This window comes from Myripristis murdjan, chromosome 12 (assembly GCF_902150065.1).
Source record: "Myripristis murdjan chromosome 12, fMyrMur1.1, whole genome shotgun sequence".
Lineage (NCBI taxonomy): Eukaryota > Metazoa > Chordata > Actinopteri > Holocentriformes > Holocentridae > Myripristis > Myripristis murdjan.
In genome coordinates, this window is record NC_043991.1 from 20,289,745 (window position 1) to 20,313,675 (window position 23,931).

The following is a 23,931-nucleotide window of genomic DNA, read 5'->3' on the forward strand; positions in this document are numbered from 1 at the left end:
TAGTATTAAACTTCAAAATTTGTCATAGTAATTTGTCATTTTGAGTTTTCAACTTAGTGTTCTCAGATAGCAAATTTGACTGAGACTCCGAACTTAAGAAATTTGCACTATAGTGATATGTACAAACTGCAGTGACTTTGCACCCCAAACATAGGCAATGATAATTTAATAATAAACTGGATAATTTGAATGGACTGTCTCTGAGTATGGAGGCACCACAAATATACAATATTCTCCACAATATTAATGCATACTGCACACAAATAGTTTTAGGCCCGTAACAGACAAGAGGGGGGGTGGTCTTGATGTGAAAATTTACCTTGTTACAAACTTTGTCTGTAATACATCATCCTACTTTCAAACACTCCCATTTTGTATGAATTGGTGGTAGATACAGAGCAAACTGACGGATAAGAGTCATATCCCACATCTTGTTCCTTGCCAAATTAAAAATATTAAATATATGCTGATGTGGAACAAGACAATGATATAAAGCACCACTTTCCTAAGGAGATGCAACTGCAATACATGATCTCTGCAGCTGACATCTTAATAACAGATCTACAGACGACCAACCAGCAACATTTGTTTAGGTCTCCCGGGTGGAAGAACAGTAGCAGCTGAGGCGGCCATACAGATGAGATCCAGCTCTGCTCCAGGATGGACGACCAAAGAATTCCCTGCCAGGGACAATGTAAAATACTACTGACTAAATTCAATGTCTCAGTAACTGGCTTTAATATACACTATATGGACAAAAGTATTGGACACACCCCTTAATCAGTGAATTCAGGTGTTTTATTCAGTCCCATTGCCACAGGTGTATAAAATCAAGCACTTAGCCATGCAGTCTGCCTTTACAAACATTTGTGAGAGAATGGTTCATTCTAAAGAGCTCACTGAATTTGATCACGGTGCTGTGATAGTAATGTAAAAGAATGCCACCATTGCAACAAGTCAGTTTGTGAAATTTCCTCCCTCCTAGATATTCAGCTGTAAGTGGAAGCGTTTAGGAACCACAGCAACTCAGCCACCGAGTGACAGACCACGTAAAGTTACAGAGCGTGGCTGCTGGTGTGTATAAGTGGGCAACGATCTGCTGACTCAACTCAATACATTTTTCTCTCATAAATTTTATGTTTGGACTGTTTGGATTACAGTCGACCTTGGGTCTCAGTCAGTGGTGGTTTCCCCTGCCTCTGTCTTTCAGACGCTCATCTCCAAAACACTTGGTGTGGAGGTAGTGTTGTCAGACTCCCACAGTCAGCCTGCGCAGGACTTCCCTGAGGACCCAGAGGCAGAGAAACTCACTTGAGACGTACCATCTGGGGTGCCAAGTTTGTCGTGGGATGAAGTAACTAATGAGCCTCAGTAGTCTTTTGTGGTAATTTACATGCTGACACAATGTGGAGACTGGCTCTCCGAGGTTAGTAAGCAACATAGGTTATACATGTTGAAACAGAGCTGGCTATTGTGTTTTATCTTTCTGCACAGAATCTGGCACACATAACAGGGTGCAGTTACCCAGGAGCATACAGACAATCATGAGTTTGTTGCTACTTTGAAGGTGGAAAAGTGCAGACACAGCGTGTTGTTTTGTGAAGCAGACAACACAATGTTTTTCACTCAGTTCATGAGACATTACAGAGGTTATAAAGAGGTTATTAGTTTATTTTCACAAGAGCTCCAAACCTCCTCTGGCATTAATATCAGCTCAAAAACCATGAGCTGGGAACTTAATGCCATGGGCCGAGCAGCCGCATGCAAGTCTTACATCACCAAGCACAACGCCAAGTGTCAGGTGGAGCGGTGTAAAGCACGACACTGCTGGACTCTGGAATGGTGGAAACATGTTCTGTGGAGTGACCAATCACGCTTCTCTATCTGGCGGCCTGATGGACGAGTCTGGGTTTGGTGAAAGCCAGGAGAACGTTCCCTGCCTGACTGCATTGTGCCAACTGTAAAGTTTGGAGGAGGGACAACGCTATGGGCTTGTTTTTCTGGGGTCGGCCTCGGCCCCTTAGTTCAGTGAAGGGAAATCTTAATTCTTCAGGTCACCAAAACATTTTGGACAATTCTCTGTTTCCAACTTTGTGGGAATAGTTTTGGGAAGTCCCTTTTCTCATCCAGCATGACTGTGCTCCAGTGCACAAGGCAGCTCCATAAGGGCATGACTGGCTGAGTTTGGTGTGGAGGAACTTGACTGGCCTGCACAGAGCCATGACCTTAACCCCATCCAAAACCTTTGGGATGAACTAGAACAGAGATTGCAAGCCAGGCTCTCTGGTCCAACATCAGTGTCTGACCTCAAAAATGTTCCTCTGGATGAACGGGCAAAAATTCCCACAGACACACTCCAAAGTCTTGTAGAAAGCCTTCCCAGAAGAGAGGAGGCTGTTGTAGCTGCAAAGGAGGATCAACTCCATATTAATGCCTATGGATTTAGAATGGGATGTCATAAAAGCTCCTGTAAGTGTAATGTGCTGATGGCCCAACACTTTTGTCCATGTAGTGCATCTGTATTATTTACCACAGTAAAGATTGTTTTGGAATGATGAAAGACTTTTCTTTTCACTGGCCATGGTCTCCATTCTCAAAGTTTTGTTTGTAAAACATAAACGTGGCATTAGTACCTTTCAGAGATGACGCGAACATTTGCGCATGTGCCAGATTTCTTCTGGACTCTCTTTTGCTGTGTTTTTTATTGTGCAATACTTCCTCCATAAAGATCGCAATTCCTCTTGTTGGCAAAGCTAGCAGTGCAGACTGAAGTATAAAGTGCCGAAGATGAAGAAAATTGGCGCATGAACAAGTGAGCCATGTTAGCTCTGAAGGTGCCCACGCCACATTTGGTGCTTCCTAGCACCTAGTAACTGCATAAAAAATGAATAATAGAAGTTGAAAACTAATTGCTATCTCTAATTTTTATTTATTCAAAATTAAACTAGCAAATAGGATCATACAGTTGCTCATATAAAGTAAAGCAAATAATCTATGTAATAAAAAAGGCAGTGAAAAAAGGCGGGAAAGACTGATTGTTTATTTCATATCCCAACCATGATTGTACTCTGTAAGCACAGTCAATGAGTCCATGTTCACAAGATTGTATCGGGTGATGGATTATGGCACAGAACAATGGTTTTGTGGTTAATGATTGGCGATTCAGTTTTAGCTTGAGATCATCCTTAAAAAACACATATACTTCTGGAAGTGAAGAAAAAACGTCCCTCGAAGGTCAAAATCAGTCTAGCAAGGTAGAAGAATATCCATCCTGCCCAGACCTTTGATCTGAGTTCATTAAATTTGTCCCTCTTGTTTCCTGAGATCCAAACCCAAATCAGGGTACTGATTTTTCTCCTTTGTACATGAAAGGAGCATTCCTTAATCAGATAGCGGGAGGCGCTGTGTAGAGATGCATCTGAAGGTCAAAGAGGTTTTTGTAAAAGACTGCAGATAAATTCAGTGAGAGTACACACCTCCACCTTACTGTTGCATTTCTATGACTGGCATTAGAGTTGGACTTTTTTGTCACAATGCTTTATCTTGCAGTTAGCAGAAGCTCATTTATAGGTTAATGCTTTGAATCAAGTGTTGTAGACAGTCTGTCATGGAAAATATCCCTCAGCACTGGAATCAGTCCAGCCAATTCAGATTGTTTGCACACTGACTTTGACTACATTTACATTGACTGCAATATTCTGATATTTACCTGATTAAGACAATACTTGGAATGGGAAATGTCCATGTAAGCAGCACTTTTTAATTACCTCAAACCAAATAAGGTCATGGTCAGAGTAATCAGTACTTGGATTAAGATGTGTAGTACTACAACTTTAGTTGGGTTACTGAGGGGTATTTTAGCCATGTATCCACCTTAATCGTAACATTAAACTTCCTGTTTGAATTTTTGCGGCAGACTGCAACACATAGACCCGTCCAGCCACTTCACGGCTCATCTTTTTGTGACTTTCGTGGTGAATCCAGGAACTCACGCTTTGGAAAAGACGACTGAGAACAAGAGCTAAAAATCTCAACATTTTTGGTGTGAGGTGGAAACACACTAAATGCTTAATATTGCTAAATACATTCTTCCTTCTCCTCTGACCCATTTCTCCATTGTTGTATGACTTGCCCTCTCTCTTTAGGGGTTCAGTTTCTTGCTGATGCCCAGGTTCTCAGATTGCATTTGCTTTTTTTGTAGAATTAAATCCATTTTAATTAATCAGAGATGGCATACTCTATATTATAGGGTATGTCATTTAGTATCAAGTTTTTCTAAATATATATTTGTCCAGATTAATGCCAAATATTTGAGACCATTATGAGGTATGCCTGATAGTAGCATAATCTACGTACCACTACTTGTTTTGACTGTTTGTGATTATAAATAATATAATTTTAAAAACTCTTGATACTGGGACATTTTCTGATACCCCTCTTTCATTGTTCTCCCTGAAATTAAGATCAGCATCAATCCTTGAGTATTATTCCTTTTTTGGAATCAAGCTTGCCTGAACTGCTTGCCTAAGCATAATCTATGTAAAAAAAAAAAAAACAAATTGACAAGAAATAATCAAAATTATTCACACACACTCTTGGAAAATACTGCAGATGAAATACCTTTAATTCTTATTTGTATATATTTGTAGAAAAAAATATCTGGGACTTTTAAGGATTTTTGTCATACTTTCTTGATTACATGATTATCAACATCACTATAATTACGATTGATCATTTCTGTTTGCAAGTGTCTTTTTCATAGTAGAGGCTGGGTACCATGTCCAGCAATCAATGAAGACTGCATTGCACTGGGTATGTTGTCCTGAGGCAATGATGTAAACTTCATGATAATAATGGCAGTAAGAAAAAAAAAACAAAAAAACAACAAACTAACCACCTTATATATCTAAGGAAAACCCATGATGATGATGATTAGGTACTTTGGAAGACGCTGCAAAGAACTGATTGACACAAAAAAGAACAAATAACCATTTTTTTCAAAAATAATTGCACAAAAGACAATTGAAAGTACCCTAATATTCCTGTTACATTTAGTACTTGTACTTTTATGCTTGGTCTCTATCTGTTGTACATCCATACTCACACCACAATACACACAGTCCACTGTTGTCTGCACTCAAGCAGAACTGAGGTAACCTTGCATGAAGGAGGCAAGAATAATGTCAAGATGCAGTTCTGTTATAACCCACCCCTGTGTGTTTCTCCAGCCACAGCTCTGCTAACTGCATGGTCGATGCATACGTACTTGCTTTTGACCCAAGGCACATTTTGTGTTGCTTGTACTCAAGGCTTGTGTCGCAGTGAACAGGGTGATACATGTGGACGATTCCTGGCTCCTGACTGCGGAACACTTTCAAGTCAGAGTTTATAACCTTTGTGAACAAGTCTACATCTTCCAATCCCCAGCCTTGGATTGAGGTGTCAAAACCACCAGTTCTTAATAAATCACTCTTAAAAATGCAAGTTATTCCAAAACCATAATCTCGCCAGAAACCACTTTTCTTGGTGAACACGAATGTGCTTTTGTCTGGTGTGTTCCCGGCATAGACTATTTTGGGGTCGTACTGACTAAAGACAACAGGAAAATAGACTTGTCTTCCTTGGATGGTATTGTCTCTGCAGCGTTGCAAGGCGTCTCCGTTGAATACGAGATCAACATCGCAAAAGAATAGCAGTGTGTCATTATCGATCTGTGAGGAGCCCAGCTCCAGAGCCAGACCTCGTGAAAAATCCCCTCTCATGGGGATGACTGAAAGGTTGGCTTTGGGATACTTCTTGTGGTAGTCCTTGATTAATTCAATCTGTTTGTCTTTGTCCTGATTGTTTTGATTGTCTACCAGAATTATGGCCAGTTTAACATTTTGTTTGGGGATTAAGCACGTCTTCTCAAAGTTCTCCATGAAACGGGCAAAGGTGTCGTATCGGCCTGTCAGCGGGACCAGGATGTTAACCATCTTCCGGTTTCGCTCCCGCATCTCCTTGGTTGATTCAGAGAACTGGAAGGGTGAAAAGAGCTTCAGAGAGCTGGACAGGAAAGACAGGGACTGGGATTCAGAGTTGATAGCGTCCATGAGTTCGGCCACATCTAACTCCTCAGATTCAGTGAAGAAAGGTCGGCTGAAGGACTGCTGAAGGTAGGCGTGCCGTCTAACAGGCACTGTTACTTTTCGTCCCTTGTGCTTCTTGTACAGAAGCAGCAAGTCCAGGATATACTCTGCACCGTGCATGGGATCCACCCTGCGATAGCCATACTGAATCTCTTTGAAGTCAATGACACGGCCACGAGCTTTGGAATTCTCATTAATCATTTCCATAACCTGGAGTATCGTGTCTTCTAGTGCAGCGCGAAGCAAGCTCCCAAGGCCTTGCCGGGGTAAATGGTTCTCACCTGTAGTGTAAAGATGGCGAGCAGTGAGGAAATCCCACTCAATTACATCATTCCTGTCACTGGGCTGGTAACGCATATAGGTTGGTGGCACACCCAGCTGTTGGTCCTCCCACTGCACTTCTGTATCACTGAGGTGACTCATGGTCAGGCTCTCACGGTGGAGCAGGATGGTGCGGTAACGCAGCCTTGAGATCTCCCGGCTCAACATGTAGCTGTGAAGTCGGTACTGGTAGGCAGGTTTTTTGTTGGGGTGGAGTGTGATGGCATTGTGGATCTTGCTGCTGTGAAGCTCTTCGATGAAACCTTTCTTGTTGGGTTCATAGTTCTCATAAAATAGCTGCTGCATCTGTGAAAAAAGTGTCACCGCCGTGATCAGAGCATAGAAGATACATGTTGTAGTTTTATTATCTGGACTAGAAAACAAAAGCACTCAAAAATCTACAAGGTAAAAAAAAAAGTCCAGGAGACACAACCTAGATCATAAATTTTCCTGAATGAGAAAAACTTACACGTGCAAGCTTTACTGAATGTAGTCCGCAAAGGAGCAGCAAACAAAATCAGCCAAATAGTGTAGGGCAATTTCACACAATTCTTGGCAAATAGTGTATAAAGAATGGCTGTCCAAAAGAAAACTAAATTCAAAATGACTGGACTACTTCCAGCAGCTGAAAGTGAACTTATCATCCATATCAATCTGTAACCTGCCCATATTAAGACAAACCAAGATTTTGAAAAAAAACATGACAGGACAGAAGAAGAAAAATGGTTGAAAGGAAAAAACTGCCACATGACCAGAGCCTTTTTCTCCTGGAAAATGTCAAGGCCCATGTATTTGGTAGGCTAGGTTGCTGGATCTGGGCACAAATTTTGTTCTTATGTGTTATGTGTAAGAGTTGCAATAAACAAATCAGAACCTGAACCTATAGTTTACCATATACCCTAAAGACCCCTCCAGATATATTCTATTCTTTCCACAGAAAAATTCTGTGCTTAAAAAATTGTTTTATTTGTTTAATTTGCAAAGAAACATTTAATAAACTACTAAAATGGCTTGAAAGCACATCTACTTCGCTCCCTAATCCTCACTGTTTATACAAGAATCCATGAATATGCAAATTTGCATATTGTTTCATGTTTGTTTCATGGGAGACTTGTGTAAGTTCACACCACTCGCCAGGCTGCCTCTGCATGATGCCACTGTTTTGGCAACGGCTGCTGTTTGTCTGCTGTTCACAATGAACAACATTTTTACATCACTTCCAGACTTCCAGGACTTCCTTCCTGTGTGTTAATGATTTTCAAGAACGTGAACTCATTTATATTACAGTTGGGATGAAAACCTCTGAAGTTGGAAAACAGATTCTGCTATATTCCTGTAAAAGCAGCAGTTTGTTAAATTGATAGTCTCCTCTCTGCAATACATCAAAATTGTAAGACCAACGGGAACCTTAAAAAAAACAAAAAAACAACTCAGTCCGTACCTCATAGGACCAAACACACTGCGTTCCTCCAAAGCGTCGCACACAGCGGCCCACTTCCACATCTTCGTGGGTGGTGTACATCTCCTTGAGACAGGTACCAATGTGGGGCACCATCCTGCGCAGCACTTCTCTACTGAAAATCATGCCAGGACCTCCCATACAGAAGTTTCCCCGGGCTCCAGGGCCAGCTTGCCCAGCTCCTCAGCCATGCCCAGGCCTGTCTGGCCGAGGTAGAGGGGCTTGCTGCTGTTGAGCCCCCGCAGGAACAACTCCAGCTTCTCACCTGGAAATGATGAGGTGGGAGAAATTAGTTGCCCCTTTGTCATGATTCCTATTTAAAAGAATACTTCACCCTTACTGAATAGCGCTCCTGGCCAATAAAAAAGCTGAGTCTTCAATTCAGTGACTGTACAGGCCAGTCATGCACAAGTGGTTATGCATGAGAGCATTTTCCAGAAATAGTTTCCCATTCCGTCTATATGTCTGTTTGTTCGCAGGATATCTCAAAAAGTTCAAAATGGATTTGCAAAAAACTTTGACAAAAGTCTAGTAATTGGCAAAGAAAGAGCTGATTCACTTTTCATGCTGATTGGTCAAAATCGGGGCCTGGCTATGGGCATAGCTGATCACAAAGAGGCATATTTCTGAATGGATTCACGTAACGAGGCAAAATGCTGTGGAAAACTTGGTCACAGGGCAAAACTTTGTGGAAAGTGACACACTCTTGCTGTAGCAGCCAAAGTAATATTACCACTATAAAACTAAGAGATGTTAATTTGTCTACCTTTCATCGCAGACTTGTGGCTGTCCAACTTTATGTTTAAAAGATTAGCAGAATGTTATGATAAGACTGACATTCTGTTTATTAAAATTACATACTAACATGCTATTTAGTACTCTAAAATAGTGTGTCAGATTTTTTAGTGTGAATAAATGAATAAATATGAATCCAATAGTATGTGAATTGGACACTATTTCTGGTGAAATATTAAAGAATGCAAACGCTGGACACTACTCTGCCATAAGTAGTCCACAATTCAGTTAGGGAGTTTTATGTAAATTAAGGTAAACTAGCCATGAAATTACACATAAACTACCACATATTAAATCTCAGCAATGTTGGCACCTCTGTATGGCAGTGACCGCTCGACTAGTCACTCATATTTCTTCAGTAATTTAATGATTGTTTGGTGATGAAGATGCCTGCGAGCCACAGTGCACCTGTGGCCTCGGTCCTCCCACAGAGGTAAACAAAAGCCAAAAAGTCAAGAGGCCCTTCATGGTTGTGCTGGCTGTCAGTTCAAAGGCCGGTACAGGTTGGCACAGGTTGCCATGGACACATGTATTAAGCTGGCAAGGGGCTGACAGCAAACGATGCGGGTAATGATGAGTCAGTATGTCTGGAAAAGCTACACACTGTTTATTCACACACAGAGGTGTGATGAATGATATGATGAAGAGTACACAGAAGAGTAGTAGGAGGAAGCAGAACAAGGACAAAGTCATAAACTTAGATTTTTGGCACTGGGGCATGAAATGTCCCAAAATCTGAAGAATGAGGAGAGGGCTGCTATCAGCCTGTTGCACACAGAGGCTTCCTGATGACATGTACAGATGTGAGAAACCCAGGATTTCCATATGCAAAGATCAGTGGTATTTTTCAGGGGAGGAGGAGGGGGGGTTCTGGTTTTGTGAGAAGAAACCAAAACCTGAGCATCTGTATTTTTAGAGTCAATGAACTTGAATCACTCTGGGGTGTCCCAGTGGCTCACCTGGTGGGACGTGAACAACATACTGCTGAGGTTAAAGCTTGGCCACGACAGACTCTGGCCAGGGCCCTTTGTTGCATGTCATTCCTGCTCTCTGCCCTATCTAAACTGTACCTATCTAATTTTAAAAAAGCAGCAAACCAAAATTATGTTTAATCTCTTCATTTTTTATTGTGTCTTCTTAACCAATTTAGATTTGTTTTTTCACGGTAACTTAGATGTACAGAATCATATCAATAAGCAAAGGTTTTTAGCAACTGCACAAAACTTACAATTATCGATCTTCATTTTTCTTGCTTTGTGTCGCCAAAAAGTTTTATTTTATTGTACTTTTTTCTACAGAAGCTGGCTTTCAATAAGTTTAAGTATGTAAAACAAATCACAACAAAACTCTGAGGCATTCTCTTTTAAAACAATTAAAATGCCTTCATTATCATGATATGGTTATATAAGTTTCAATAAGTATCTAACAGAAAAGTATTTTTTATTAAGCACAAGTTACTTGTTCTTTTCAGTATTTAAGTACATTAATACCAGATACTTTAGGACTTTACTATTTCTGTAATGGGTAATTTTCATTTTCACTATAACAGAGTATCTTCCTATTACTTAGATCATGTTTAGAGATATAACTTGTTTGTAAATAAATGCTCCAACGTTATGCACCTATTTCAGTTCAAAACTAGGCTAAAAGATCCTGCCATTGAGGTAGATCTCCCCCAGTTAACAATCTTAACAATAACTACCTTAATCCAAAAAAGTACTTTAACATCACCGTATGTGTCGTTTTCCAAAACTAAATTATGCACATAAGACGACCAAACGTGCACTGACAATAACTGTATTTTCCCCCTTATGAACATCTGGAAAGCTCCGCTAACTTCTGCTCTTCCTGTTTCTCTCCAGAGCACAGAGACAGAGGTAGGTTACCTGAGTTTATCGTTTGTTTTCTTCATTGAACACACGTGTGTATGCATGTTTGAAAACAAAACTAACACCTTTCACCAGAGAACTAGAAGACAGCTGACAATTAATGATATATAGATACATACTTAAATTCATGTTTTTTTTTGTTTTGTTTTTTTGTTTTGCTTTTTAAACAATTTTTACACCATTTTGGATTATGTTGGTTATTTTTAACAATGTTAACCTGGGGGAAGTCAATTTCAATGGCAGGAGGCTAACAGTTAGTATTTGGTTAGTATTATTTGGTTAATATAATTTAACAATGGGAGGAAATGAAGGACAGCACCACTCCTACATAGCAGCCAGGGGGAAACTGAAATAATATTACTTTTTTTCACAATGGGTCAAGTATTGCTTTAACACACACACACACACACACACACACACACACACACACACACACACACACACACACACACACACACACACACACACACACACTCTCTCTCTCTCTGTGTGAGGATCCTCACCTCTGATGTAAACATCATCGTCCGCCCGCATGAACCACTGGTACTGGTCCAGGTAGTGGTCGTGGATGTACTTGAGCATCATGAAGGACTTCTTCTGTGGTGGGTATGTGTCGTCGACCCCCGCCAGTGACACCACCGGGACGGGCACGGGCACATGGACTTGATCCGAGCCGGCGCTCGAGAAGAACTCGACCCTGCCCGGGATGGAGCGCGCCCAGGTGTTGTAGGCGGCCACGGCGCGCGTGTCCAGGTACTTCTTGGCTGTCATGACGCCGACGTAGAGGAAATGCCGAGGCCGGGGTATGGCTCTCCCGTTGTCCCCGCTCCCGTTCCCCGTCCGGTACACCCTGTCCTCCTCCTCCTCCTCTTTGCTGCTCCCCTGACTGGCCGGCGCGCTGTCCCGTTTTCTGCTGCCGACACCCGCGGCGTCCCCGATAATTTCAGGCACTTTTCCGACGGCATCGCTGTAATAGGAGCACATAGGAGACTTCTTTCTTTTCCCACTGATTTCCAGCACCCGGGGCACGATGAGCCAGGAGGCCGCGGTGAATCCCACAAACACCCCGATCACCACGCTCATCCACGGTCTTCTCGATCCGAAGGCCATGGCTGTGCGAACCACACCGGCTTATATCTGCAGTGAATGGAGTATAGGTGTGAATATTGCTGCTGTCTGCGGAGCTGTTGCCGTGTTTGCTCATCAAACATCTCCATATAGGAGGGCATTAGTTGGGTGTCCTACCTGAAGGGGGGAGAGCAGACACTTCTCTGAGGCTAACGGGGCATTTCTCCATTTATTCGCTTGACAGTCAGCCCCCTTCCTCAATCCTCGTCTGTCATGCTGTTGGAGAAGAGTGCCTGTGGTCCGCAAATGTTATAAAATACTCAACTTGTGACGTGCTGGAAGTTGTGTTGTGGTCCAGATGAGAAATCAAAACGCAGCGGTGAATATTCCGGACGTCTGCACAGCTTTCCAGCCAGATAATTCACCCGATTTGTGATATTAAACAAAGGCAGCAGCAGCAGCAACAACAACCCGCCAGTCGGTGCCTGTGTGTTTACCCTGGGTTTAGTCAAATAGCGTATTATGACAAACGGGTGAGCTGTGTCCCTGCTGTGTGGCCACAGGCTGGAGTTTGCTGCTGGATCCGCTCCCGGACTCGGCTGAGCCTCAAAATCTCATGTCGGGATGGTGGAGCTTTTTTTCTTTTTTTCATCTGACCCGCACAGAGGCTCTTCTTTGATTCCTCCTCCTTGGTGGAACAGGTAAAATCAGTGTTTGCGAGTAGGTAGCCATGCTGGAGACTACCGTCATGCCCGCTACACTTAGATATGGCACTTCCTGCCGTGCGTTTCAAAATAAACTCCCCCTCTGAAACGACGTCTTACCCCTCCTGTTACCTTTTGTCAACTTGACCCCACCAATTTTACCTCCAGAAAATAATTATGATAATTATTGTTATCCAAGTGCATGTGTCAGGGGCATTATCGTTCTTGTTGACTACCTAAATATCCCTTTAAATAAAACACAAGTTCCCATACTTACCTCCACTTATGCATCAAAATTCCTCAGTGTCATCCAAAATGAACTAAAGCAAATGTGTGTAACATGTATATATCTTATATATGTTTTACAGCTAAAAAAAAAAGCCTGGGGTCAAAACACTCATGAGTACAAAATGTGTACAGGACACTGAAAACATATCAGCATTTTAATTTTATGTTGTCGCAGGTGTTGTCCATGTTAGATTAGGGCCAATAAATATGAAGCAAAGTACAATGATGTCACTCATGTATTTACAGACATTAAACACTGAATGGGATCAAATTGACTCCAAAGATGATAGGGTTAATCTGTGGTACCAATACAGAATAAATTGGAGAAAGGTGGGAAAATTTAACGGTTCTGTATTTTCCAAATCATGTTTCATACGCCTCCATCTTGTCACTTTTGTCTTTCCGCTTGAGGTGCAATATAACAAATGATCTGTGAGGTGTGAGCTTTCCAAGTTCCCCAGTTTTCAATGCCAAAAACACTGCCACTTTTTTATTCTCTTTTAACAGTTAATTTCATTACAATTTTTCACAGCAGTCATTTTGGCATGAAATAGCAGGGTAAAGACAGGTGTTGCTCATGACATTAATTAAGATTTTACTCCATTTACATTAAGCAGAGTCTTTCCTACAATGAATGACAGCCAACCCATTGGCTCTGTTAGACCTCAGAGGAACAAAATCTTCATTAATGTCGTCAGTGACACCTGTGTTTACCTGCTATTTCATGTCAAAATGGCTGCTGCAGAAACTGTCTATTTTATCTGTTTATACATTGCTTATTTGGTTTGGGTTTTATCCACAATAGCTTGTTTCTTTGCTATGAAGTCCAGCAGCTGGAAATACAAAGACAACTGCAATACTGACCAGGCACATAAGTTCATATTACTTTTCAGTGAAATAGTCTACATGCAAAAATGTCTATATTATTGTTACATCATTTAAAAAAAAAAAAAAAAAAAAAAAAAAACATAATCAGGTTTTACTCTTCACTGCAAGTAAAACCTTGAAATTTCAAGGCAGCAAGGATTATGGTGTGCCTTTAAGTGCCATAATACTTTGGTCTGTTGCAGGTTTATTTTTTATATGCCGGTTCTCTTCTCAATTGATGCAAAAATAAATAGTCTTAAATGTAGGCCTATTTACATTTGATCTATTTAGATTTTTACACCATAAATTTTACAAAAATTTTACTTTACTTTAATTTTACTTCAATTTTATTTTTTATTTTTATATTAAACTACAAAGAGCTTTCTACTGAGTAGGATATTTTGTCAATCTCTCCAATGTGTCACTTGGGCAATACTAATTAAAACTGTCGTTTCAGCGGGTCAAGCTTGTATTTTGAAGTCCACATATGGTGTGTGTTTGGTGCTGGTGTGTGGACTTGACACGGTCTGGGACAGAGGGAGGAGCGAGGAAACAGAAAGCCGTTTCTCCTCTCTTCCATGACGTCCGAAGGAAAACCCGTCATGAAAAGTGAAAGACATGCAGTTAGAGCTGGTTAACGGACTCAGCTGCAGAAAGACAGACTGACTCCTGCTACCAGCGAAGTCAGAGCAGGCAGAGAAACACTAAGTTAGGACTGACATTTGGAAACAGTTTATTGTGTGTTACTCAACTTCAAACAGACTCATCTTTTCTGATTCCTCTTTCATTGTAGAAGACTGGCAAGATTGTTTTTAAGTTAGTGTTTTCACTGAAAACATACTCTGAAGGCAAAAATAAATAAATAACTAAATAAATACAAGTAATAGAATAGTGCAGGTACATGTAAGTCACAACTATATCGAGTTACGGCTGAATCATTTATAAGCTGTATATATAGTTTATGCGTGGGCTGGATTCATTGCCTCTTAATAGTAATAATGTGAACTGTCTATATTAAATATTTTCTTGTGGATGTCTTATTTACGAGCATACACTCTTAGATAAATAAGTAAATAAATGCATACACACATACATACATTCATGCCATAAATGAAAAAAAAAAAATGTCCCAGGTTTGTTAAGGAATGAAAACAGCATGTATGTTGAATTTGCGACTAACAAGAGAACTGTCAAAACCATTGCTTCCTGTTTTATGTTGTTTTTATTTCATTTTGATGTGAATTTAATCACATGTTTTTTACTTCATGTTTTTATGCAGTCATTCTTTGAATCAACAATAAAAAAATAAATAAATAAAAGAGTGAGTAAGAGTGATTCAGTTGCTGTGCTCTTGATTACTACAACACTTGGAAACTCAAAGTGCAAATAATGGATAAACTTACCATTATGTTTACTGTAGACACGTTTGTCAGTTTCAATTTACAGTCGCTGGTTATCAGCCTCATAACTTATCATAAATCCATTATGATCTACACTCAGCAGCCACATTATCAGGTACACTTGCACAATCTAATACAATCCAATAAAGCCATAAAGTTTACTTTTCTGCTGCCGATAATGCTCAGCTTTTCTTTTTATCACAGTAATAGAGGTGTTCATTCACTTCTGTGTTTGGCATTGAGCTCATAGTTAGTGCTGCTGTTGTACTGGGCTGCATTTTATTGAGTGATGTTTCTATTATTCTGTCTCCCTCATTGTATATAAATAGGGAGGGTAAAAAAATTAGAAACACCTCTCAATATAATGTAGTCCAGTACAAGACCTCTGCAAACTACAACCTCAGTAATAAACATGAAATTAAATTTACACATTCTCCACAATGTCAGCAAAAACTGAACATTATAAACTTTGTTAAAAGGTAGAATCTATGGCAGAGCTGTTGCATTGAACTGCATTGAAGTGTATTATATGTGACTTAACATTATGAGTGAAAAAAAAAACACCAAGTGGAGTGATAAAAACTGTGGTCGTGTTGTGATTGGATAATTCAGTTTATATAATCAGTTTAGGCACCATCAAATCAAGGACAATATGTAGCAGTGATCTCTAATCATTTGCCATTTAGAGATTTTCATTTCATCTGATCTCTGCACAGGTGATTTCAAAATTAGAGTAAATAGCAGATCTTCAGCCAGAGCGGAGGAACTAAAATCACCTGGTGTAATCCTTGGTTGGAGTAAAAACTACAGATTATTCAGTGGCACCTGGCTGGAGACTGCTTATACAAAATTATACAGGTTATTATACCATCCTCCTTTGGCTTCATGACTTCAGATCTCCAGTGTCAAATAAAGCACATGAATATTAACTGCTTTAACAATCTTTACCAAAGATAGTGACGTCCAAATGCCCTCAAAGGACAGAATATACAAAAAACATATTTTGTCTGTACAGCCTTCATCAGCATCATCAACACCTGCCTCAGTATTTGAAAAGGCAGTGGCTCAGTGTGAGTTAGAGCAGTTGTTTTCAAACATTCCTTGTTGTGAACCCCCGACTTGACTCTCATTAAAGCCCCGGACCCTGACTTGAAGTGATTTTGCTCTTGGGACACTGATATGTAAAGATATTTTGGTTTGTGTTGATAATGGAATTGTCTAGTTGTGGTATGCCGACTGAAATAGATACAAAACAATGTTAAAATAATCATTTGTACATATTTTTTGTGCTGTAGCAAATGAATTAACCATTTGAAATCTGAGCAAATTCACTTGATTTCTTTGAGAATTGCGGGGGAAAAGGTGGTGAGCAAGTTAGCAAAAAATTACCAGAGCATCATCAAAAATATTAAAAAAATGACAAATTTACAAGAAAAATATCAGAAAATTAGCCAAAAAAAACAACAAAAAAACATTAAAATGTATAGGACGCTAATAGCAAAAACAATAAATAAGTAAATAAAAATATGGCAGTAAAGTTAGATATAAATGACCTCAAAAGTAGCCCAAAAATATTTACAAAATCACAAGAAAATTGTATCATTTATTTATCAAAATGATATATTTAAAAGTCAGATCAGTAATGTTGGATCAGATTTCTTGTGTTTCAATTTAAACTATTCCTCATTTTGCTGCAGACCCATTGGAGGATCCTTAAGGACCCCACTTTGAAAACCAGCACATCTAGGATTGATAGATACATGTTTCTCAAGTTATAACCAATATGAGACAAAAAAAAGAGAGTTAATCTGTGTCCTGTCTGGGTGAAACAAATATATAATCCTCATGTACAAGGCTAAGGGGCTGTACAATACACAGATTATTACAAGGAAATGCATGTTTCTAGTGATTGATCTGGCCTGGTGTTGTTTAATTCAAATGCCATTTCTCGGTTAAAAACCTAATCGGGCCAGTCAGCCCAATTCCAGTCTTGTGTTAGTATAGTATATTATATAATATATTATAGGCAGGTTTTTCATCTTTTGGACCTGCGTCGATGATTTTCTATCTCTGGCCCCCAAATGTCTCGTGGTGGCACTAAATATCAACTACTTGTTTTGCTTTTTTGGAGCTTTCAAAAGGACAGCCCCACTAGCTTCGACTGATGTAGAACTGGAAGTGCTAGAGAGTCGTGTGTTTGGTGTCCTGCCATTTTCAGCGACGTTGTGAATGACATGTGGTTGAGCTGTGAATGTTTGAATCTTCATTTTGTGGTGAACTGTTCCTTTAAGGTCCAACCAGCCCTCAGCTGCCATCCTTTTTTTCATACACTCTAGCAGTCTGTTTGGTGTGCTGATGAAGGCTGTCTCACCAAAGCCATGACTGTAAAATAGTCACAGTTTTCGAGTTCACTCAGTCTGGATGAAAATAAAAAACAGGGCAGTGCATAACAGCCTCACTTTATAAATGAGTTATTTCCTAAAACATTTGAATACATACACCTTTCCATGGTTTAAAACTAAAACCAGTCAGTTTTTCTTTTTTGTAACCATAACCGGCACTGTGATGATAATGATGATTGCACAAATGGACAATATGACTGACGCAAGTATTTTGCAAAGTTTTTTCCTTCGATGCTCTGCTTCTTTCTTCTTTAACAAAGAGTCAAATCCAGGTGTGTACAGATCCTCGAGCCAGAAATCGAGGTCTTTTGGCGTCTTCTCTCCCTCCTGCAAAGAAAAGAGAGCAGGCACTGTGTAACAATATTCTGCAGGAGCGGATACTGTTGATATTTGTACAGACTACTGGGAAATACTGGAATAAAACAAGACTCATATTGAATCAGAAACCTTTGTATACTTTGTGTTGTTCACTGGCTTTTACTATACTTAAATTGCTGTGTGGAGCTGTGGAGTGATATATGCAAAAGTGCATTATACACTTATACAAGATTTATACAGCCATTGATCCATTCAGTATGAGCTGACCCCCTTTCCTCCCTTTTTCCCAAATTACCCTCATGTGGTCTGCAAGACTTCCATGAACGGTCTGTCTGTCATAGTCCTGTACGGTCCAGGACGGCTTGAATTTCTCCACGCTCCCTGTGTCTATAGTCCTCATGTCCGTGTACAGTGGGTTCTGTTTGATGTTAGGCTTGAATGTGACTGGAGTGATGTGATTCTCCAGATATCTGTCTATAAATATCACAGGAGAACTCTCTGGTGATGGAGATGACACTTTCTCAGTCAACGCCCTTTGCTCTCTCTGTGGAGGTAAAAAAAAAAAAGAAAAAGAAAAAGAAAAAGAAAGCAGGAGAGAAGTCAATTACCATCCTGTCGCCTTTTATGATTTCCATTTTTATTCTCGACAAGGAGACCAAGAGCGAAGTCCTATACACTATGCAACCTGGGAGTCTGTGATTTAAAATTTTTTTTTTTTTTCTTTTGAGTGTTATATTTTTAATTTGATTTTTTTTTTTTTTTTAAATAATACAGCTGCATCTACAGCTGAATACCAGGCAGAGCCTTCCTAAAGCCAGACAGAGAATACACAAAATGTAAGTGCCCATACTAAATAAGCAATAAAGTTCACAGCAGAATATTATGTTATATGCAAAGTGATGACAGGGGGTCATCAGTGCCCAGTGTCTGTAAATCTTGGCGAAATGTTTCATTCATTCATCCTGGTGTAATGCATTCTCTTTCAAGGATGACTCCATGTCACTGAGCGATTACATGCACACAAGAAGGCTTCCACTCTTTTAAAATCAGCCTTTAGGCCACAGCCATGCCAAACATGCAGGCCTGAGAATGCACATGTGGCCTCAGCACACCCAAACAGGGCCCGCTCCATATCTGTCGAGTTGAGCTGAACCACAGAACCTGAATGAAGCTGAAGGGTTATTCCTCAGTTTGCCGTGGTTACTTGGCTGGTACAAAATGGTGACCAGGCAGCAGGGCTGTAAAGTCTGTCACACTTGCTTGAGAACAGTGCAGTCATGTTGGACTGTGGTTGTAGCCTGAAAGGATTAACATAACATTAGACTGTGCCTCTCCTATTAGCTCGTCCAACATCTGCAAGCAAGCAAACCTAGCAGATCAGCATCATCAACCAGGAGCCACAGAATCAGCTGTTTCTTTGTAATTATTGTATAATCAAATGTTAAAAAATTCATATCAAAAGAAGTTTGGTAAAAGATTATTAGCCTCATCAGCTTATTCCTCCACAGCTTCAGCGCTCTGCTTGTACCACAATTGAGGAGCCATGCAGGAGAACAAAGTGTGGGGTGTGTAGTGGAGAAAAGACAGGCTAAAGTGTCTCTCCTTGTATGTTCATACACAACACTGAGGACTCGTCAGCCACTTGGCACTGGCTGCGTTCTCAGACTCCGTTTCCCTCTCCACAATAGCCACAACAGCCCTGAGCAATGTGGTTTTTACGTAAAGTGTACAATTGTGCTGCACTCTCCTCAACAACTGCAAGTTGTTACCAGTTAAATTGCTGGATAATGATAAGTGAAATCAAGAACAAAAAATAGCTTGACGTGCAAACAAGAGACAATACGTCACTGAGTAGCGCATGAGCCCAAATTGATGCCAAGTGTGGAAAACTTGTGTGCAGATGTCATTGTTTAGAATGGCTTTGCCAGCCCTCCATTCAAGCCTTATTTAACAGCTTAGTGCTCCAGTCAGGTATTATCTGCTGAAAACTAGCTCATATTCGGTGTATGGGATTGTACATTTTAAAGACCCATTATTCCAAAACCCCACCAGTCTGAAAAATGTCCACATATTTGGTTCGGGTTAGGCAGGTTTTTCTTCGGGTTAAGATTAAGGTAAACAGGAGTGAATGCATTTCTTGGCAGGGATGCAAAACAAACAGTTCCACAGTGTGTATTTTCAAGCCATAGGCCTTCAGAGCAATGGGCATTTGTTTTCAGGATTACAGGCTTTCATTCCAATAAGACATTTTTTGGACTATTGCGGTTTCAGAATAATGGGCTGTCGGATCAGCGGCATAGCACCTTGTTTGGCTTGAGCTGGGGGCTTTAAGCAGCCGCTGGATAGACTCCTGATGCTTTGACACCGGTAACGAGGACAACTAATGTGCACATTGGACAAAAGCCTGATTATGTAAGAGTGTTTTGTTATGTGTTCAGACAGCAGAGGTGTAGTGTAATCTTCCATGCCTGTCCCAGTGACTTCAGCACAGTGGCACCAATGTCCCTGCCTTCTTTATATGTTCTTTGCTTCTCAGACTATATTTTCCTCTCCACAGTAGTCATCAGAGCCTTAGATAGATGGATAAATGTAACATGTTAACAATATTTTGGAGGTGCATGTTCATGTGCATGGACTTTTCTATTAAATTAACAAACCTTTTTGTAACATTTTATAACACCATTTTCTCCTTCCCACCTCAGCAGCTGTTCCTCATCTCCTCAGTCTCTTTTACAGTCTGCAGCTGTGCTCTAATGCCGGGGCCTCCTCCCTCAGAGGTTACATTTGCAGACAGCATACATCATCCTCCCAATCTAACATGTCCTCCAAAGACAACGCATATATGCAGCCGTCTTTTAGTTGAACTTGGATGACACAAGCAGTGCATCCTTTGCTATCCTCTATATCCCATAATCCATTTTGCACAGTTATCATTTTGGAGAGCTACACTGGCAAAAGGTGAAATGGGAGGTGAAAAATGCATACAAATCTAAATTAATAGAAATGTATTTACACCAACGGAAAAGTGTAACTTGTTGTTTATAGTGTAAGCCATTTTAATTTATAATTACAAAAACACCTAATGTTTTCTTAAGCCACCTAAGTTAACTAGGAAAACTAACAGTAAAATAGTCATTTGATGTGATTAAAAGCTTTGAATTTTTGTTTACATATTTTTTTTTTAATTTTTCATGTCAACCTAATTTCTTGTGGCGTAAGTTTCAAGAAGTGATGAGTAACAGCTTTTTCATCCTGTGATGCTACACCTGGGAGAACCTGCAGTGAGGGAGGCTGAATCCAGAGGTGCTTGAAGGTTTCGCCTCCTGTCCCTCACAGACCGTGTCCTTTGAAGGAGGCGACCCCTGAACTGGGACACCGCTGTGTAGTAATTTATCAGATTGTCTAAAGTTTCTCTCAGCATCCTAGCCTCAGCATCGGTCATCTTCCTGACCTGGTGTTGCTGCTTCTCCACCAGCCTCTTGCTGCCTGTGACTCTGCCTATACTGACTATAAAGTCCCCTGCTTCACCTTCTAGTGTTTGAAACTGGATTCAGACTAAATAACAATGTTACAAGCATAGAGTTTTTCTCTCAAATTAAACTGATATAAATCAGTCGCTCAGTCCTCCAACTAAACACAAAAGGACAGATTGACGGATCTGCAGTTCAGCCTCCTTTAAAAGACAGACTTATCATTTGGTTTGCTAATCAAGGAGTGTCAAAGCCGTATCATTTCCACCTTTAATCGGACACCTACAGTGTCCCAGCGTCTCCCTGGATAGGAAGCTTTGGGGTAAATTAATGTCCTCCTAAAAAGCATTGTGTAGCTCTAGTCTGCCCCTGAGTTTTCTTCAAAGCCCCATATGCTGGCCACACAGCTCAGTGTGGGATGCACACACGAGTCATAGTTTAAATCAAGAGGAAAAGCTCAGATCTATACAAACTTTTAGCTTTCTTACTATAGAGCTGGAAGCTCTTTCAGCTGACCTGCGCCGTCTTCAAATGTCATGTGCTGATCCAGAGTAAATCCAAAGTATTTATATGACCTGTTGTACTTAGAGGTAGCAAACCAGAAGGAAAGTCATATGAACTTTAATCATTCCTTTTTTCCTGAAGTGGACAATCTGAGTTTTATAATTAACTTCCAGTGGGAGTACCAAAGATTTACAGTATTCATTATTAATTATAAATTATGTTCTATCAACTTTTTTTTTTACTCTTCCACTACAAACAAATCATTTTATAACTGTTATTATACCTTTTAGTACATTATTCAAAACAAAGTTAAAATCTGTAGTTTTATGGTCCTTTTGGATAAATCATATCTGTGGTTTTACAAACAAACTTAGATATCCACTAATTGTTATGTCAATACCCTCATGAAATGAACAAATTCAAGAGCCAGGTAGTTCTGTGACCTAATTAATGCTAATCAGCATTTAAAGCATCAGGTCAAAGGTCAGTCCTCCTGTTTTTCTAGAGCTGCTATACCAAGTCTCAGTTTCTTAAGCCACTTTTTATTAAAAATTAAAGGAAAAATTCAGCCAAAAACACATGAACACTATTTACATACAGGCGCTGATGATGTTAATTTTCAAATGCATGCTCCTATGTTTTTCCCAATTAAACAACGTTGTAGCTGTGCTGAGAATGTCAGTGGCTGCATTCGCTCCTACACCTCAGGGTTTACAAAGCCCTGCAACTTCAGAGGACACAACCTGTACCAGCTTTTAAAACTAATTTTTACAGTCAGGAAAAAAAAAAAAAAACATTATAAAATTTTGTTTTAAAAAAGTGGTCTTGGTCCTTATTTTTATTCCATTTGCCCATTATCTCTGTCACTTATTAGGCAGGCTGTGTTATCACTACCTACTGAGCATTTGAATAAATTATTTTTACCGCATTAAAACTGGAATCATACCTGAAAGTAGACCCTATTTTGCCAGTGCCTGTTACTGGACATGGCTGCCCCGAGCTGGAACATCCCATGGGCGCCGGGCAGCATGCCAACATCCAGCTGGAGGAACTTCTCCGGGTGGTTGTTGTTGGGCAGAACGGTTATGTCCATTCTTGCACTGGAGCCGGTTCCTGACTGACTCAGCTGGTCGACTGCAGCCCGGGCTCTAGGTGTGCACGGTCCCTGAGACTTGCCAGCTGTGTAATTATTCATGATGAGCTAGTTATTTATGACCAGCTATCACTTGCAGGTGTATGTAACCCAGCCTGACACTTTAGAGCCCCGTCAAGAGCCAGCAGCGTTGAGGCAAAGAGAGAGGATGGTTTAGTTAAGGTAAGCTAAACCCACACCTGAGTCATCTGAGTGTTGGGTTATATAACTCCTGGCACTATCTGATAGAGGATGAACACAGAGCTAGGTAATGCTTGATATACATGATGCAAGGTGTAATCTTCAATACCTGATACCTGAGGGACCAATGATTGTGAGTGTTTGGCCTTTTCACATTTAACCACATTTTAACCACATTTTACATTGCAACAAACCATTCTGAAAATCTTGTGGGGGTCCTAAAGATTAAGAAATAGTCCCCGGGGACTATTTTCTGGCAGCAGCATCATGTCACTCTGCCCAGGTTCATGTCATCAAAACAATAGTGCTGCTGCTTTTAGGAAAACTAATGTGAATGACGTTATTACAGTGATGAACACTGGTGTGAAGAAAGTGTGAAGTCTGTAGTTTTCTGCTTATGAGGCAATCGTTTCTGTATCACACTGTCATTATTGATAAGACCATGAAAATCAAGGATTAGCATCTCATATACCAGTTGTGCATGTTATTGCTGTATTTATTACTTTGTATATTTCACATAAGATTCAGCCGGTGTCAGGGTGATTCAGGTGAAGTGGAGCAGTTTTTGGCAGGTCGGGCTTTAGACCATGACTCTGGGTCAAGACCTACCTAAGTGATACAGCTCCATATCAGCAGTCCTACTCCAGCTGAAACCAGAAGTTTTCTCACCATCTGAAACCTTTATTTGCTGAACTGTTGAACTAAATTGCTCTTAGGTTGAATCGAACATTTTTGTAGTTTTCAGTCTAGGAAAATATATTAAAAAATGAGGAGTAAAATGTGTATGTAAAAAAAAAAAAAAATAATGGGAGAGTATAAACATTATGTCAAGATGACTGTCTTTGATTTTTATGAATGTGCTTTTGTCCTTGACTGCAGGAAAGATTGTTAAAAAAGTAAATAGTAGCCTAACAGCAATAACTTACAGACTGTGCATTTTATAGTATGCTTTGTATTTGCTATCAGTGTTTTTTTCTTCTTCTTC

At 40.1% G+C, this 23,931-nt stretch overlaps 2 protein-coding genes across 2 annotated transcripts; both read right to left on the minus strand.

The window, feature by feature from the left end:
• Positions 1–4,603: 4,603 nt before the first annotated feature.
• chsy3 (chondroitin sulfate synthase 3) lies at positions 4,604–12,410 on the minus strand. Its single transcript, XM_030065990.1, is given in 4 exon segments — positions 4,604–6,755; positions 7,891–8,060; positions 8,063–8,173; positions 11,096–12,410. Coding segments are annotated over 4 exon segments (2,460 nt in total). The 5' UTR covers positions 11,703–12,410; the 3' UTR covers positions 4,604–5,183.
• A 5,037-nt stretch (positions 12,411–17,447) lies between these two features.
• On the minus strand, positions 17,448–22,706 carry minar2 (membrane integral NOTCH2 associated receptor 2). The gene is made up of 3 exons (XM_030066023.1): positions 22,560–22,706; positions 17,935–18,177; positions 17,448–17,648 (listed from the first exon to the last, which is right to left on the minus strand). Exons 1-3 carry the CDS (start codon positions 22,704–22,706, stop codon positions 17,448–17,450), a joined length of 591 nt encoding a protein of 196 aa, XP_029921883.1.
• Between the last annotated feature and the right edge of the window lie 1,225 nt (positions 22,707–23,931).